The sequence below is a fragment of the Gobio gobio genome (assembly GCF_949357685.1).
Source record: "Gobio gobio genome assembly, chromosome: 6".
NCBI lineage: Eukaryota > Metazoa > Chordata > Actinopteri > Cypriniformes > Gobionidae > Gobio > Gobio gobio.
In genome coordinates, this window is record NC_137102.1 from 2,148,405 (window position 1) to 2,168,071 (window position 19,667).

The 19,667-nt window shown below is 41.8% G+C and overlaps 1 protein-coding gene across 8 annotated transcripts in view; it reads right to left on the reverse strand.

Moving 5' to 3' along the window:
* Window positions 1-19,667, reverse strand: part of rasal2 (RAS protein activator like 2) — a 166,847-nt gene that overhangs the window by 117,260 nt on the left and 29,920 nt on the right. For 4 of the 8 annotated variants that reach the window (XM_079820239.1, XM_079820238.1, XM_079820236.1 and 1 more), the window contains exon 1: window positions 13,520-14,202. The exons of the other annotated variants lie outside the window; for them this stretch is intronic. In XM_079820239.1, coding sequence (XP_079676365.1) covers window positions 13,520-13,991 — 472 coding nt within the window. In that variant the 5' untranslated portion in view covers window positions 13,992-14,202. Of the gene's footprint in view, window positions 1-13,519; window positions 14,203-19,667 lie in introns of those variants that run through there. 8 annotated transcript variants of the gene reach the window in all.

Here is a 19,667-nt window from a genome sequence, read left to right on the forward strand (position 1 = left end):
GATTCCCAGCCCTACATTCAGTGTGTGTGTGTGTGTGTTTAATACATCACAGCCCCATTAAGCCCATATTCAAACATGCAGTCTATGGCGCAGAAACATGAATTGGCCGATTATCCAGAGATCTTTCACCCAAAGGTCTTTTCATTAGTTTCACACACGTCCTAATGCCAGATTCCCACAGTGCTTGCCAGGTGTGCGCACACCCTCCACACACACACACACACACACACACACACACACACACACACACACACACACACACACACACACACACACACACACACACACACACACACACACACACACACACACACACACACACACACACACACACACACACACACACACAACACAAACAAACAAACACATGATGAAGGAGAACAGAAGACGCTTTGTGCCCTCCTGCCCTCTCCTGAAACACCTGGTCTCCACGACAACCCTCAACACAAACAGCCCGTCCAATGACGATGCTTCAGCACAGAGAGGGGCGTGGCCACAGCATGTGGAAGAACAGAGTCAGCACAGGGAGGTGTGTGTGTGTGTGTGTGTGTGTGTGTGTGTGTGTGTGTGTGTGTGATGGAGGGAGAAGGTGTGGTGCAGAAGCTGCTGCTGTTTGCCCCGCTCAGGTGATATAAATAGCCGTCATGAGACCGTGAGAGAGCGAATGTTTTACCGCAGTTACCACAGTCTGTACTTCCGCTCATCACACTCATACAGCAAAGCCTCTCAGCCAATCAGAGTCCAAGACCAAAACAACTGGTGTATACACACACACACACACTGTAAAAAATATCGTGATTTTAACGGTAAAAGACTGTAAAAATGCCAAACAGTTAATTGGTTAAAGTTCCCGTACTATATACACTGAATAACTGTAATATATCTAACCGTACATTTAATTTTACAGTAAAACAGTTAAATTTGGAAGTGAAAAAGAGCGAGTCGTTGTGTAATTTACAGTGAAAAACCCCGAATCCCCTGCGTGACACTTCACATTCAATGTATTTTCGTTTAAATAACGTTCTTAGTTTTTATAATCAGTTATGAACATTAGGGTTTTACGTCACATCTAATGTTAAATTAATGTTAGTGTGTTATCATGATGGTGTTTAGTGTTTGTGTGAATGACTATATATTTATATATGAGTATTGTCCTCCTCAAAGCTTTGATTGATCATGTGACTCATCTCCGCTGTGATTGGTGGTTGTCAGTATCAAAGGTACATCACAGATATTAGGATTTCAATAGGTTGGTAATTTAACATTATTCCAGTTAATTAAATATGTTTTTGACCGTATATTTAACATACATTTTTACAGTGTACACATAATTATTACAATATAAACCTTTAAATTATACGGTTTTGAACTGTAAAATAGACAGTAAACTAAGTGCTTTCTCGTAAAACCGTAACTGTAACCGTTACTGTAACCGTTACTGTAAAGTTCTGGCAACCAAAATTTTACAGAATTGTTACAGTGTACATGTAATTATTACAATATAAACCTTTAAATTATATAGTTTTGAACTGTAAAAATAGACAGTATTGGTAAAGTATTTTATAATAAAATAAAACCATATGCTGCCATTTTTTACCGTAAATTTTACTGGGATTTTTTTTACAATGTATATAATCATACAGTATATATTAAAAACATACAGTACCTGTCAAACGTTTGGAAACAAGGCTGCATTAATACAGTAAAACCTAAAATGTTGCTACCGTATTTTTTACGGTAAATTTAACAGAATTTTTTTACAACATACACATAATTATTACAATATAAACCTTTAAATTATACGGTTTTGAACTGTAAAATAGACAGTAAACTAAGTGCTGTCCCGTAAAACCTAAATTGTTGCTGCTGTATTTTTTACGGTAAATTTAACAGAATTTTTTTTACAATATACACATAATTATTACAATATAAACCTTTAAATTATACGGTTTTGAACTGTAAAATAGACAGTAAACAAAGTGCTGTCCCGTAAAACCTAAAATGTTGATACTGTATTTTTTACAGTAAATTTAACAATTTTTTTACAACATACACATAATTATTACAATATAAACCTTTAAATTATACGGTTTTGAACTGTAAAATAGACAGTAAACTAAGTGCTGTCCCGTAAAACCTAATGTTGTTACTGTATTTTTTACGGTAAATTTAACAGATTTTTTTTTTACAATATACACATAACTATTACAATATAAACCTTTAAATTGTACAGTTTTGAACTGCAAAATAGACAGTAAACTAAGTGCTGTCCCGTAAAACCTAAAATCTTGTTACCGTATTTTTTACTGTAAAGTTCTGGCAACCAAAATTTTACAGAATTTTGTTACAGTGTACATGTAATTATTACAATATAAACTTTTAAATTATCCAGTTTTTAACTGTAAAAATAGACCGTATTGCTACCGTATTTTTTACGGTAAAAATAATAAAACCATATACTGCCGTTTTTTTACCGTAAATTTTACGGGGATTTTTTTTACAGTGATATAATCATACAGTATATATTAAAACATACAGTACCTGTCATAAGTTTGGAAACAAGGCTGCATTAATACAGTAAAAACAGTAAAACAGTGAAATATTCCTCCAGTGAATATACAGTAAAGTGTCATTTATTCCTGTGATTTATCATTGCTCCAGTGTCCAGCGTCACATGACTCTAATCATTCTCATTTGAGGATCTGATGATCAACACACATTTATGATCATAATCAATATTATTTTTTTGCTGCTTGACATTTTTGTGGAAGCAATGAATTCAATCATTTGTGGAAAGATAAAAAAAAGAGAAATTAATACTTCATCAAGGATGCATTACATTTATTATTTATCTTCTGTTACAGAAGATTCTATTGAATAAATGCTTTAATAAATGAATTCAACAAATGCTTTTCATTGAACTTTCTATTCAACAAAAAACTAATTTTCCACAAAAATGTTTTAAACATTAATGATAATAATAATAAATATTTCCAAAGCATCAGATTAGTGAAGGATCGTGTGACACTGAAGACTGGAGTAATGATGAGAAATTCAGCTTTGATCACAGGAACTCATGACATTTTAAAATATAATAAAGTTGATTTAATTTGCAACAATATTTCGCAATATGACAGTTTTTACTGTATTTTCGATTAAATAAATGTAGCCTCGGTGCGCACAAGAGAACATTAAAACGTTTAAAAAATGTAATATTTCCCAACTTTTGACAGGTACTGTATCAATAAATGCATCAATAAATATAAATCAGTAGAAATATGCTATGTATATAGCGTCAGTAGAGATGCAGATCTGGCTCTGGAATGGCTCTTCAGATTAGCGTGTGTTTAATTGGTGTCTGGGGGACGAGGAGGCGGGTCTACAGGGACAGGAAGTGACTGTAATTAACAGATTGGGCTGTGATTGCGGCTCTGAGGACGTTTGAGGAGCTCCAGCTGGAGGAATGAAGTGAGGATGCTCTGGGGAAGTGGAGACTTTGTTTGGCCACGGCTGGTTAAGCAGGATGTAATGTGCTGGATGGGTTAATCACTCATCTAACAGCTGTTGACCGCGGGGTAAGGTGTGCCAGTGCTCGCCTCTTACCCATGATGACCTCAGGACGCCAGCGCAGAGAAACGGGACACTTGGGGAATTAAACCCCAGGCGATGCTAGCAGGGATGCATGATATATTGGAAACATCATGGCTATCAATCAATGTTGGGACAGATATGGATATTTAATAGTGCATATGCTCATTACGCTGATTTTCACATTTAGATTGCCATCATTTCGCACTTAAAGTCAAAGTTTAATGTAATATTTAGAAAAAGTGTACAATAAAATAACAATGGCAAAATTCACGTAGCAAATATAACTTTTGTATTATATTATGCATGATCATCCAATATTGCATCATCATAATCATTTTTAAGAAATCTATAAGATGTGCAGCACAAAACTAGACATATATGGTGTTGTTTGAAAGATTAGAACCGCAGTAATACGTAATACGTCAAAAATGCTCTCTCAGCTCTCTATAGACACGTCAATCATGCTTCTAGACCAATCAGAGCCCTTTACAGATTTGAGGAGGCGGAGCCTGTTGGATTTCCCAGCGGCTGCCGTCAATCAATGCAGATGAGCTGGAGTTATTAGACCATTTGGACAGATTCATCTCAATAACTTTATTTTAGAAGGAGATTTAAAGAAGATTATTTTTCCCCTGTTTACTGACACCTACTGGAATCATCAGACACTTCCTGAAGGGACAAAATTACAATTCCAGATTTAAATATATCAAAATATGACTTTATATGCGTTAACCATAAAATTGTGAATAAGCACAACAGAATATGCAATATTCCACCGCTGTGAGTGTTTTCTGTCAAATGAGACCATTTTCAGTGTATGTGGGCGCTCTTTTAAATTCAGATATGCCTAGTTCTCAAAAAAATTCAAAATATGCTGCAGAGCTGAAAAAAGTCACATTTTAACTTATAATTTATATTATATTATAAAGAAATCTAGGCCATGCTAGAGACAAAGAACACCTGCTGTTTAATGGATTTACTTTCTCTTCATTTAGAAATATAAAAGCTGGCCTTTCAGGTCATTTCCCTACAGCAGAATTACACTGAGTGTGTGTGTGTGTGTGTGTGTGTGTGTGTGTGTGTGTGTGTGTGTGTGTGTGTGTGATGGGTAGGGGCAGTGTGTGTGTGTGTGTGTGTGTGTGTGTGTGTGTGATGGGTAGGGGCAGTGTGTGTGTGTGTGTGTGTGTGTGTGTGTGTGTGTGATGGGTAGGGGCAGTGTGTGTGTGTGTGTGTGTGTGTGTGTGATGGGTAGGGGCAGTGTGTGTGTGTGTGTGTGTGTGTGTGTGTGTGTGATGGGTAGGGGCAGTGTGTGTGTGTGTGTGTGTGTGTGTGTGATGGGTAGGGGCAGTGTGTGTGTGTGTGTGTGTGTGTGTGTGTGTGTGTGTGTGTGTGTGTGTGTGTGTGTGTGTGATGGGTAGGGGCAGGGGCAGTGTGTGTGTGTGTGTGTGTGTGTGATGGATAGGGGCAGGGGCAGTGTGTGTGTGTGTGTGTGTGTGTGTGATGGGTAGGTTTAGGGGCCGGGGCAGTGTGTGTGTGTGTGTGTGTGTGTGTGTGATGGGTAGGTTTAGGGGCCGGGGCAGTGTGTGTGTGTGTGTGTGTGTGATGGGTAGGTTTAGGGGCAGGGGCAGTGTGTGTGATGGGTAGGTTTAGGGGCAGTGTGTGTGTGTGTGTGTGTGTGATGGGTAGGTTTAGGGGCAGTGTGTGTGTGTGTGTGTGTGTGTGTGTGTGTGTGTGTGTGTGTGTGTGTGTCATCACAGTGACAGGAGAGTGCTCATTCATAATTCACATCACCAGTGAAGCAGCTCTGAGACGGCACGCCACCGTTGATCAGCTCACTCAAACCGAAGCTCTATTCCGACTCTACTCTCGACTCTACTCCGACTCGACTCTCGACTCGACTCTCGACTCGACTCTCGACTCGACTCTCGACTCGACTCTCGACTCGACTCTCGACTCGACTCTCGACTCGACTCTCGACTCGACTCCGACTCTACTCCGACTCTACTCTCGACTCTACTCTCGACTCTACTCTCGACTCTACTCTCGACTCTACTCTCGACTCTACTCTCGACTCTACTCTCGACTCTACTCTCGACTCGACTCTCGACTCGACTCTCGACTCTACTCTCGACTCGACTCTCGACTCGACTCTCGACTCGACTCTCGACTCGACTCTCGACTCGACTCTCGACTCTACTCTCGACTCGACTCTCGACTCGACTCTCGACTCTACTCCGACTCTACTCCGACTCTACTCTCGACTCTACTCTCGACTCTACTCTCGACTCGACTCTCGACTCGACTCTCGACTCGACTCTCGACTCGACTCTCGACTCGACTCTCGACTCGACTCTCGACTCGACTCTCGACTCGACTCTCGACTCGACTCTCGACTCTACTCTCGACTCTACTCTCGACTCTACTCTCGACTCTACTCTCGACTCTACTCTCGACTCTACTCTCGACTCTACTCCCGACTCTACTCCCGACTCTACTCTCGACTCTACTCTCGACTCTACTCTCGACTCTACTCTCGACTCTACTCTCGACTCTACTCTCGACTCGACTCTCGACTCTACTCTCGACTCTACTCTCGACTCGACTCTCGACTCTACTCCGACTCTACTCCGACTCTACTCTCGACTCTACTCTCGACTCTACTCTCGACTCTACTCTCGACTCTACTCTCGACTCGACTCTCGACTCGACTCTCGACTCGACTCTCGACTCGACTCTCGACTCGACTCTCGACTCGACTCTCGACTCGACTCTCGACTCGACTCTCGACTCGACTCTCGACTCTACTCCGACTCTACTCCGACTCTACTCTCGACTCTACTCTCGACTCTACTCTCGACTCTACTCTCGACTCTACTCTCGACTCTACTCTCGACTCTACTCTCGACTCTACTCTCGACTCTACTCTCGACTCTACTCTCGACTCTACTCTCGACTCTACTCTCGACTCTACTCTCGACTCTACTCCGACTCTACTCTCGACTCTACTCTCGACTCTACTCTCGACTCTACTCTCGACTCTACTCTCGACTCTACTCTCGACTCTACTCTCGACTCTACTCTCGACTCTACTCTCGACTCTACTCCCGACTCTACTCTCGACTCGACTCTCGACTCGACTCTCGACTCGACTCTCGACTCGACTCGACTCTCGACTCGACTCTCGACTCGACTCTCGACTCGACTCTCGACTCGACTCTCGACTCTACTCTCGACTCGACTCTCGACTCTACTCTCGACTCTACTCTCGACTCTACTCTCGACTCTACTCTCGACTCTACTCCGCCTCTACTCCGCCTCTACTCCGCCTCTACTCCGCCTCTACTCCAGCTGAGCAACTCTAAACATCTGCACACAGGCTCGATCGGACACCAGGAACTTAATGTACTTATTAATAAAATTTTGACTGCGTTTGAATTGGAATCACTTGCGTTATTGTGCCATGTATTAGACGTGTCTAACTAGACTCTGCAAGCACTGGAATGTCTTTGCTGTTGTAAAAACAGTGGTGAAGAAAATCCCTTTCACTTCTTTAAATGTGTGTGCATTGAGCACATCTGTCACGTGCAGCGCGAGCTGAAGCAGCTCCAGGAGGAGGCGGAGCTTCTCTCAGTCCAGCCTCTGTCAGGTGATGGACAGACTTTATTTAAATAAGCTGTCGTCAGCAGGGCTGGGACATTTGCATCTCTCTCCCTCATCCCTCACTCCAGAGGAGCCTCAGGCCTACAGCACTATTATTGTATGGCACTGTGATATAATTTGATCAAATTTCTTTTTAAAACAAATTAGATAACACATATGCATTATAAATGTTTGACCTCAACAATCATAATCACCATCTAGACTAGGGCTGCAACTAACGATTATTTTAATAATCGATTAATCTGTCGATTATTTTTTCGATTACTCGATTAATCGGATTTTTAAAAACCCATTCATTTCCAATCCTTTATTCAAAAACAGAACTGAAAGTGCAAATTCACAGTGCAAAAAAATCTTCAGAAAGTGCACAGGTTGCTACAATAAATCTATTTTTTTTTATAAAGAAAAATACTAATCAGAAAACTCAACAGGATGTTAGAACTTGTTCTCTACACTACACACACACACACACACACACACACACACACACACACACACACACACACACACACACACACACACACACACACACACACACACACACACACACACACACACACACACACACACACACACACACACACACACACACACACACACACACACACACACACACACACACACACACACACACACACACACACACACTAATGGGTTTAGTTAAATTGTAATGCATTAAGAATTTCTCTAAAATGTCCAAACCCATTATATACTCCTGGATAAATCATCTACTGTATTAACCTATTAATATGAGTGATATTTAAGTTTAAACATGCAATACAGACACAGATTTAACTGCTGTGACATAAACAAATATTACGTAACAATTAAATAAAACTACTCGTCCTAAAGAAGAACACAATGAATGATATGCATTCTATATAACAACATTCCTTATAGATTAAATATGGATTAAATAATGAATGTATAATAAATATAATGAATCCTTATTAAAACTAAAGAGGTGATTTTCTCTGTCTTTTGTTGTTTGATTAATATTAAGAGCACAAATGGAAGCAGGTTAATGGACTGCTGTCACTTTAAGACCGAATGCTGACCGAAAATGACAATAGAGATTAGTCATAGTTTTTGTCACTCAAAGCTGGTTTTGATTTTCGTCTCGTGTTTGTCTGTGAGAAATGTTGGATGTTTCTGAGGGTGTTTTGAACTGAAACTTCACACACACATTCAGGAGACACCAGAGATTTATATATCTCTTTAAAAGGGGCATAATATGTGCCCTTTAAGGAAGGGATATGTTTAAAAAAAATATACATTTAATTATTTAATTTGTGCCATTGCATTTAATAGTATATAATAATAACAAAAAGGCTGTTTTGCTGTCTAAATAGTCAAATTTTGTATCCTGTCTTTTTCTTGCTTAAGGAATGATATGTTAAGTAAAGTTACAGTCTCACTTTAGATTAGGATCTAATTCTCACAATTAACTATGACTTATTGCCTCAAACTCCTAATTTATGCGTATAAGGTAGTTATAACACACATAACTCTGTTCTCAGTGGTGTGTAAAGACCGTTGTGTGTTTATGATCTTAGAATGAGGCGTTTCTATCTACACACACCGCGGGTCCCTTACAGTGGAGACGCCATTTTGTGCCGCCATGTTTCTACAGTGGCCCTAAAGGGACAAACTTCTCTACAGAGCACTAGCTACTCTCTGCGGTCTCGAATGTTTGTCCTGTGTGGGCCACCGTAGCTTCTCTCTGAAGGGAGGAGTGCAATTCACAACCTCACCACTAGATGCTGCTAAAACTTACACACTGCACCTTTAATGGATGTGAATATGATCATGCTGAATTTTATAAGTAAGTACTAATAAACAGACAATATCATAGTAATGCTATGTGAGAATTGGATCCTGAGTAAAGTGTAAGCGCTGTTGGTATGAGTGAATATCGAGAGGGACTGGTAATATTCATTTATTTAAGCCGTATTTTCCACCCTTCAGGATTTCGTGTCTCCACTGTTCCCGCTCGCTCTGGTTCTCAACACACAGAGAGGCAAAGGTTTGTGTGCCGACTCTCAGGGGAACATCAGCCTGACAGAAGAAGGTTATCTGAAGCACATTCAGCTCACACATGACCAGAGCTCTGCTTACTACTGCCACAAAGCTCTTTCCACATCACACTTTAACACGGAAATGGGCTTTATTGAAGGTAGAGAAAGAGCTTTCACTCTGGCCCTTTCTGCAGGGCCTTTCAAAGGGTAATCCGGCCAAAAGGTGGCGAGCCCGCGGTCTTTGTGTCTTTGCAGGAGCGTTTATTAGCATACAAAAGGACGCGAGTGAGCTGCTTCCACATTTCTAAGGGAATGGAGGGAAAAGTTGTAATGGCTGGACTTAGGAGGGGGTCAAACTCCTGCTGAGACCCTGAGGAGTGTCGACTCAAAGCCATCATTCCTCCATCAGAGCTCAAAGGGAACGCGTGCCCTCGCTTCAGCCGCGAACCAAAGCCATGCATTCGCCTTTACAGGACAGCTCATTAGCATTTATGTTAATGGTGACGGGAAGTTGAGCAATACGTTGGAAAGCAGGAAGTGAATCTAAAAGAGGAAAAGGTGTTTTTTCAGATAGTGAGAAGCATGGTTTTCCATTTCACCTGCGAACGCTAATGCAGTTAATGCAGAGTCAACGCTCACCACTTACTAACCCCACTAGAGAAACATACAAATCTTCCATTCCTTTAGCACAAATCTTTCATTCCTTTAGCACAAATCTTTCATTCCTTTAGCACAAATCTTCCATTCCTTTAGCACAAATCTTTCATTCCTTTAGCACAAATCTTTCATTCCTTTAGCACAAATCTTTCATTCCTTTAGCATGTCATTCCATGGGGCCGCTGTTGGCCATCAAAGACAAAAAGGTTGGTATCATTAAAGGGATAGTTCACCCAAAAATGAAAATGTTGTCATTGTTTATTCCTCCTCATGTCGTTCCAAACCCATTAGAAAGTGTCATGAAAGGTGTCCAGGTCATTCACGCCTCTAAAGTCTCTAAAAATGGCTGTGTAAAAGTGGAAGACAACCAATAACACACAGATATTAAAATATTGAGAGTTGAGGGCACCTTGATGCATTTTTTAAATATAACTCTATATAACATCAAAGTGCCAAAACATTTAAAACGTCTATTTTTAGTACATTTATGAGCACGACGGTCTCTGAACAAACCACACACGTCAGTTTAACACAGAATAATCCATTAAAAACTCAGTGTCTGCTCTACTACAAATCATTTATATTCGAAAAATACCCAAAACTGCGGCAATACAAGATGGAAATATAGACTAGAAAAGATGTTTAAACTTGCTCTGTCCTTACGTCCATGCCAGTGCTGACGGTCTTTCCAGCTCTTAAAGGGTTAGTTCACCCAAAAATGTAAATTGTGTCATTAATGACTGACCCTCATGTGGTTGGACACCCGTCAGACCTCCGTTCATCTTCAGACACAAATGAAGATATTTTAGTGTAAATCTGATGCTCTGAAAGGCCTCCATTGGCTCAACTTTACACTCTCAAGACCCTTAAAAGACACTAAAGACTAAAGTTACAAAGTCCATCTCACTACAGCGGCTCTACAATAACTTTATGAAGACGAGAATAGTTTCTGTGCGCAAAGTATGCAGTGCTGATTGACATAAACTTTATTACTGTATAGACATCAGCTCATAAACACTCGACTGACTATAGAGTTAAAACGCGTTATAAAACGTTGTATTTTGTTGTACTAGTAACATATTACTAGTTTGTGAAGATGTTTGACAGCTCAAACTCAGTGCTTTCAGGCGGAGCAGTGATCACAGAGCCGCTCTTCACTAACACGCTGGGCATTTATTTATTTCATTAAAATCGCAGCCTTTGCTCTTTCATAATCGCACATAAGCCAAATCACGATTGCGGTTCGATTGATCGTGCAGCCCTAGTTAGATGCATTTAACACGTTATAGTGAGTATCATATGCACGTGAAAACTCATTTTGGCGTATAAATCTAATGTTGCATACAGGGCTTGACATTAACACCCGCCAAATGCGGGTAGATTTCAGCTGTGGCGGGTAAGGCAGCCACTTTGGCGGGTTGAATATAATTTCAGCATTCAGCCAAATAAAATGCCAAGACGGTCATATCACAAATAATTAGCAGTTATTGAAGGCGGGAAGGCGTAATCTCGCTGAATGACACACAACAGAAGCGCTCTCTCTGTCACACGCGTGATTGGTTCTCCTGGCCTGAACAGTCAAATTCACGCGCACACAGACGTCCAAATGTCCATCGTGTGGAGTACAGTCGTTATGGCTTAAGTGTACATAAACAGGTGGGTAAAAACTGGATATGTGTCAGAATATAACGTCCATGCATTCAGCAGCCCAATTAAACACCTGTCTGTCATTAATGTTAATCAAACAACTACAGATATTAACATGTATACATATTAAAAAAACCTACTGTATCTGAATTTTTTTGTAATTTTGTAATTTGCTTATTTGTTCTTTTATACAGCCAAACAAAAATAACTCATATCATATCACATTTCTCATATTGCCCACCTGCACACACACCAGCTGATAAACACTGTAGTCTTGATTTGGGTGGTCACTGCATTTGAAAGGGTTTTAAATCTTCTAAATCAAGTAAAATGACTCACAATCAAGTAATTTAAGCATGCCAAAGTCAACTTTAATCATATATAATGTAATTTCCAAACAGCAAAATTGTGGCCAGTGAAAATGCTGAGTGTAACTCTGGAAAACCTCTAGCCACAGTGGCTGGTGAGGAAAACAGTGAATGCATATAACACGTTATAGTGAGTATCATATACACACGAAAACTCATTTTGTATAAATCTAATGTAGAAAAAAATAACAAGGTTAAAAAGAAAGTTTGCATTAAAAATATATTATGCATACCCTCTATCGATCCATCTTTGTATTTATTGCATTGCATATTGTGTGTTCAGGGATGACAGACATGCTATTTAAAACTGGATGTAACTTTTAATACTTTGCGGTAAAAGTGGCTCTCCTATTGATTTTGTCCTTTCAGTGACTCTCATGAAAAAAAGAGAGGACCACAGCTCTAGAGATCACCTATTGCACCTTTAATCTCGATCAGAGCCAGAGCGATTTCATATAAAACTTCAGAAGACTTGGATTAAAAATTGCTCAATACTTCACAAAATTCTTAGGAACCATCAAAGCTTTGGTGGATGGACAAACACATCTCAGGTTTTTATTAATAAACTCAAATGTGAACAAAAGTCTCATGGGTTTGGAATAGTACGAGTGTGTAAATGACAATTAGATTTTTTGGGTGAACTATCCCTTCAAATCTCAAACTGAATTCATTAATATTCAGATCTGTGGGTTTGATATATTATGGTCCTTTCGTAAATAGTCAAACAAATATGTCTTAAATAACATTTAAAGAGAGGATGTGGGAAGCTTAAAGATGTTTCTAAAGAACTTCACCCAAAAATGAAAATTCTGTCATCATTTACTGACCTTCAAGTTTCTTTGTTCTGCTGAACACAAGATATTATGAAGAATGTTTGTAACCAAGCAGAGAGAGCAACTATTGACTACTATAGTGTTTTTTCCCCTACTATAGTAGTCAATGGTTGCTCTCTCTGCTTGGTTACAAACATTCTTCATAATATCTTCTTTTGTGTTCAGCAGAACAAAGAAACTCATACAGGGAACAACTTGAGGGTGAGTAAACAAAGACAGAATTTTCATTTTAGGGGTGAACTATCCCTTTAAGCCACCATCTCCACAGCTTCAAGTGAGTGTTTACTGGTCCACAAATGAGATTAGTCTCCAGCAGCACATGCTGATAATCAAGCAACACCTACACTGGGGAAACACAAGATTGCCCAATCGCTTACATTTCTCTATCGAAGGATCAAGTGTAATTTCACCTTCACTGACTCGATATGACTGGCTTAAACATCTGAAAATCTCATTAGGCTTCCTGAAGTTAGTCAAACCAGTACATCTGACCAAATCAGAGCTCAACCAGTCCAACGCCTGAACCAAATGTTAAACAAATCAATGTGGAGGCTGCACTTAAAGGGATCGTTTCGAAAACCTCATGTTTTTATTGCTCTTACGGTAAACAAAACTAGTCCATTTCATCTTTCAAGACAGAAAATGAGGGTGAATAAATGACCACGAAGTGATAATATATTTACGTACATTGAAATGAAAGTCAAATATGATCTAGTGTAAACGTTGCACTGATCAAACTTCCTACCGTCATCTGAAAGTTGTCCGACAGCCGGCTCAGAAGAGGCATTTAAAATCTGGCCGATCCGTCTTGACATGGACAGTAGAATCCCAGAGAACGGTTGAGCGCTCGGGGCCCGCCTCAGCGGCGGAGTCTCCACACGGCTCCCATTCCCCGGTTCAGATGTGGATCTTCCATAAGGGGCCGAGCTGCGAGATCTCCAGTCCCTCTGAAGGTGAGCGTGCTCCAGGAGAACCCCGCGGCTGGTGACCCTATGGGGCTCCGGGAGACTGTGGACCCTGGAGATGGGGGCCATACATCTGCTGCTTCTGGACCACGGCAAGCTCTGTGTGCCAGCCAGGGTCCTTCTGTGGAGCATGGGCTCCTCAGGGGCCGAATTGGAGCGGTGCTTCAGCCAAGGTCTGCTGAGGATACGCCAGCGGCCAGGCGAACAGCGAGCCGGGTTCCTGTTCTGTTCCTCCTTCCGTGGTAAACTCATGAGGACAGAGAAGCTCAACAATATCAAGAAATCAATCAGTCCGTTTCAAACACTAGCATCATCATCGTCTCGATGAGCTAGGCTGGATCTAACCAAGTTATCCGAGCATAATGACGACGCCGTCCCTGAGATCGCCGTGAAGAAACATGCTGAGCAAACGTCTCTCTTCGCTCTCCGCGAGCAGCATGACGTCCACTGCTGAGCCACCACTTCCTGGATTCTGGGTTGCTGCTAGGCTTTCTGGGAGGAAATAAGTGTCAGATATGTGTGCGCGGAGACACACTTTGCCTCACTATCCAATGAGAGCATGTGCGGCCCATCCAAGGGCCTCAATCTGTGGTTGGCCTCAGCACCAACTGTTTCAAGAAAGTAAAATCAGAAGAAGAACAAAAAAAATACCCTTCAGAGAATCAGCTCGAGAGACGCAGCTAAAATACACTCAAGGAAGTGATGAAAACATGGCAGGGAAGAGAAGTGTGGTCAGTGAATAAGAGGTGTTTTCCTGCAAAGATTCAAAAAAACGTCTTGACACCAAACTAGGGCTGTAATCAACCAAAGAAAATCTTGTTTCGTCCTGAAATTTTTGACTAAAAATGACGTTAGGAAAAAAAGCGTAACAATGAATTAGCTTTGCACTGTGCGCAGCACTTGATAAATGAATTATAAATAAACATAAACTAGTAGGCTATTTGCAGAATATTAAATGTTTTTTGAGCTGATTATTTTGTCTCTGACAGCTTTGCATCACGAGCACCTGCGCAATATCACAGCTTATGATTTCCCAAAATATAGTACTTTGTCAACTAGTGATGCCACAATTCTCAATATAATCGTTCGGTACGGCATTCACGGTTCAATACGCGCTTGGTTTTGCATTTAATTAATTATTTTTCTACACATTCTATCATTTGCCTCCTCCATCCCAATACTGAACAACACGACATACATTCACATCACAGGTTAGTGGTGGAGTTATACTCACGAAACACTATAGATATTCACAATGACCAAAGCTCATTATTTGCATGCGTTTTAAAGCCTTTGCCGTTTAAACATTTAATTTGCGTGATTATGCGCGGTTTTAACATGAGCTGAGCGCGCGCACTAAACTCCTGTCAAACACGTGATTACTGGACTAAGTAGTCGTCTAACTGCGCTAATACTGTCAAATACACACACGGTTAACATAAACACAGTCGGTTATGTCTAAAGTAAAGTCGGTGTGTGTCTGTATATTAGATGCGTGCAGGTCTTAAAGTGACAGTAGCGCAGCCTATAGTGAACACGCCGTCCTTAAAGGGACAGTTCACCTCTAAAGCCTTGTTTATACTCGCCGCGGCCGCAAGAGCGCGAGGGTGCGCGCGGCAAAAATGACGTCAACGCGGAGGGGTCGGTCTCGCGCGTTGGCTCCGCAAGACCCCATTTCGCCTGGCAGTGCGCAGCGCATTTTTTGTAACACCGCGCGCACCTCCGCATCCGAAGATGTACGATTTTGAGGCGACTTTGTCCGAGCTGGTGCGTCAGTACCGGCACATTTATGACCATTCCATGAGGGATCATCGCGACAGCCAGATGGCACAGAATTCATGGAAAGTTTGCATTGATGGGCATCCATCCGTCTAACCATCCATTCCTTTTGTGAATAGGACTTTAGAATACATTTGCATTAAGCACCCAGTTTGCACTTGTCTTAAGTAACTGCTTACATTTTCAAAATGAGCCTACACTAACTGAAATAGAACCTTTGATAAAATAAGGCATGTTTTATAAAAAGTAACTGTACAACGAGGCTTCATTTAGTACATTAGTTTACAATACACTTTCTGCAGCATTTATTGTGCTTGTTTAGTGTTAATTTCATAATGTACATTTATTCATTCAATCAATCTCATACTTAAATGCTGCTGTACAGCTCTGAGCTGCCACTGTAAATCTTATATATATATATATATATATATATTTTATATTATACAATACACTAGGAATGTGTTTTTTAAAGTAAAGTTTTAAGTTTAAGTAAGGTTTTTCAATTCTTTTAAGTAAAAGAAAGAAAGAGTATTGCAATAATTTTTAACTTTTTTTTAACCTCTTTCTGTTCCTGTCGCTTAAGAATAGAATAGTAAAAACTGATGTGACAAGCCATCAGAACCGAACTGAAATTCATGGTTAAAAACCGAGGTGTGTATGGAACCGTGGACTAACTGTAGAGTTGCATCCCTAGTGGAAACTAGTGATATCATCACAAGAACTTTTGAGGAATATGCAACATAATTTAGACAATTGTTTTAGTCATATGTATTATAATAATTGACAGACATGATAATTTCAGCCGCTCTGTGAACACAGGATCAGCTCAGCTTCACGGTTGAGACACAAATAGACGATTAACTTAAAGCTTTTACTCTTAAACACAAAAGGCACGTCCACTTTAATAAAAAAATTATATTTATTAAACAATCAAGAGCAGAAACTAAATAAAATTGCATAACTGAAAAATAAAGCGTAGGCTCAAAACTAATACAAATGATGTGGAGATGTGGAGATGTGGAGATGCGGAGAGGTGGAGAGGTGGAGATGTGGAGATGTGGAGAGGTGGAGAGGTGGAGATGTGGAGAGGTGGAGATGTGGAGAGGTGGAGAGGTGGAGAGGTGGAGATGTGGAGATGTGGAGATGTGGAGAGGTGGAGAGGTGGAGATGTGGAGAGGTGGAGAGGTGGAGAGGTGGAGATGTGGAGAGGTGGAGAGGTGGAGAGGTGGAGATGTGGAGAGGTGGAGATGTGGAGATGTGGAGAGGTGGAGAGGTGGAGATGTGGAGAGGTGGAGAGGTGGAGAGGTGGAGATGTGGAGAGGTGGAGATGTGGAGAGGTGGAGAGGTGGAGATGTGGAGATGTGGAGAGGTGGAGATGTGGAGAGGTGGAGAGGTGGATATGTGGAGATGTGGAGATGTGGAGAGGTGGAGATGTGGAGAGGTGGAGATGTGGAGAGGTGGAGATGTGGAGAGGTGGAGAGGTGGAGAGGTGGAGATGTGGAGAGGTGGAGAGGTGGAGATGTGGAGATGTGGAGATGTGGAGATGTGGAGATGTGGAGAGGTGGAGAGGTGGAGAGGTGGAGAGGTGGAGATGTGGAGAGGTGGAGAGGTGGAGATGTGGAGAGGTGGAGAGGTGGAGATGTGGAGAGGTGGAGATGTGGAGAGGTGGAGATGTGGAGAGGTGGAGATGTGGAGAGGTGGAGAGGTGGAGATGTGGAGATGTGGAGATGTGGAGAGGTGGATATGTGGAGATGTGGAGATGTGGAGAGGTGGAGAGGTGGAGAGGTGGAGATGTGGAGAGGTGGAGATGTGGAGATGTGGAGATGTGGAGAGGTGGAGATGTGGAGAGGTGGATATGTGGAGATGTGGAGATGTGGAGAGGTGGAGATGTGGAGAGGTGGAGATGTGGAGAGGTGGAGATGTGGAGATGTAACGGGTTACAGGAGCCGTCTGCGGTGCTGGCGTTGTGTTTTTAGACACAAGATCAACAATGTCACTAAAGAAGTGTGTGTGTGTGTGTGTGAGTGATTGAGTGTGTGTGTGTGTGTGTGTGTGTGTGTGTGTGTGTGTGTGTGTGTGTGTGTGTGTGTGTGTGTGTGTGTGTGTGTGTGAGTGATTGAGTGTGTGTGTGTGTGTGTGTGTGTGTGTGTGTGAGTGATTGAGTGTGTGTGTGTGTGTGTGTGTGTGTGTGTGTGTGTGTGTGTGTGTGTGTGTGTGTGTGTGAGTGATTGAGTGTGTGTGTGTGTGTGTGTGTGTGTGTGTGTGTGTGTGTGTGTGTGTGTGTGTGTGTGTGTGTGTGTGTGTGTGTGTGTGTGTGTGTGTGTGTGTGTGTGTGTGTGTGTGTGTGTGTGTGTGTGATGTTGGTATAAATGAAGAACTGTCAGATCACAACTTCACATTATTTGTCATGAAACGCAGGTGATCTTCTATTATTCTGCTACTGATGGTGAAGCGTTTCCTGCCTGATGAACTCCGGCTCCCTGTGAGAGTCCAGGCCGGACAGAAGCGGTTATCCGTCACACACACACACACACACGCACACACACACACACACTAATTTCTTTATTTGAATCCGCCAATCAAATTTCGTACAGAAAGGATTCAAATATTCTCAGAGGTAACAGCTTTGACATTTAAGGGTACATAAAACATCTCCTCCGCCACACAGCAAGGCTGCCCATCACAGCTGATATAGAGCAGAACTTTGCCAGCTGTTTAGCCTGTCCTTTTGGTAGCCCTGCCAGTCTTAGTCCACTAACAGTCAGTTTGTGGACATGTCCCAGGCTGCCAAATATCAATACCGCAAACTTACATGCATAGCCCAGGTCACTGATCTTAGCAAGGAGGGGTTGGTATTTAGTCATTTTTTCTAAAAAGGCTATGTCCATATACAAATCATATACACAGCCTATTTCAAGGACTAGCACCTCCTTTCTATCCATATCCACCAACACAACATCAGGGCTGTTAGGGATATTACAGAACACATCTTCAGAGCTGTTGAACCAGTCTGGTGTCACTCGTGAGTGTTTATACATCGGTATGTTTTTTGGAAATATGTCCTGAACAGAACTGGCAATAAGATCAACAATACGGTCATGGCGTGCTGTGTATAATCCCTTGTACATATTACACCCATTCACAATATGAGCAACTGATTCCAGATGTTCAGAGTTAGAGTGCATTATACAGTGTGGATGATGATTCTGAGGGTACCATAATGCTAGAGTGTATCTGGTTGGCAGCACCTGTAGTCTGGCCTTCACAGTGAAGCAGAGGATATCCTCCCCTAGTGCAGCATTTCTGGACACAGAGTGAGAGGTAGAGTCAGCAGAGTCAAGACATGCCAACTTTCCCTGCATTCTCAGTCCAGTCCAGTGTTGTTTTGTGTCCATCTGTCTGATGTTCAGTAAGGCTTTTCTTGCTGTTGTGCTCTGTAGTGTGTGTTGTGTCTCGTTGTGGCAGACTGTGGCCTCCGCAGTAATAGATGGATCTGTGACCACTGCGTCAGACACCTCAGGTGCAGTGTGTGAGTTGCTTTGTGTCCACTGTAGTTTAACTGCTAGTCTGTTACACAGATCGTTTAGGTCTGGCCAGTCTGAACGAACTCCGAAACCTGCAGCTTGTGTGTCCAGTTTCCCATTGCTCTTCCTCCTGAAGCCTAGGAAGCTGTCTTGGTTGCCTGTGGCCAAAGGGACCTTTCTCTTCCTAAGGTCCAGTAAGAGGGAAGCTCTGGCTAGCTCTCTGACTGCAGCATCATCGTTGTTGAGCATGCTGATGAGATGTACTAGTCTTATAGTGGAATAGGTCCATTCCACATTTGGGACCCCCAGACCCCCTTCCTTGAGTGTGAGGAAGATTATGTCCCTGGTGGAATGAGAATTCAGTCCCAGCCATTTCCTAACGGCCTCAACTGTTTTATTATTCATGTCCCGTAGGACATTTTGTGGGATGTGAATGTTTGCAAAGAGGTGTTGTATCTTTGCCAGAGCCACTTCTCTAATGGCCTCCAGCTTCATGACTACAGGTAGGGGGGAGGAGTCGATCAGATCGATCCTGTTCTTAAAGGCACAGGATAACTCCTGCACCTGTTCACCCCACTCACCTGCAATGTTGAATCTATGGCCCAGATAGGTGTATGTTTCATGA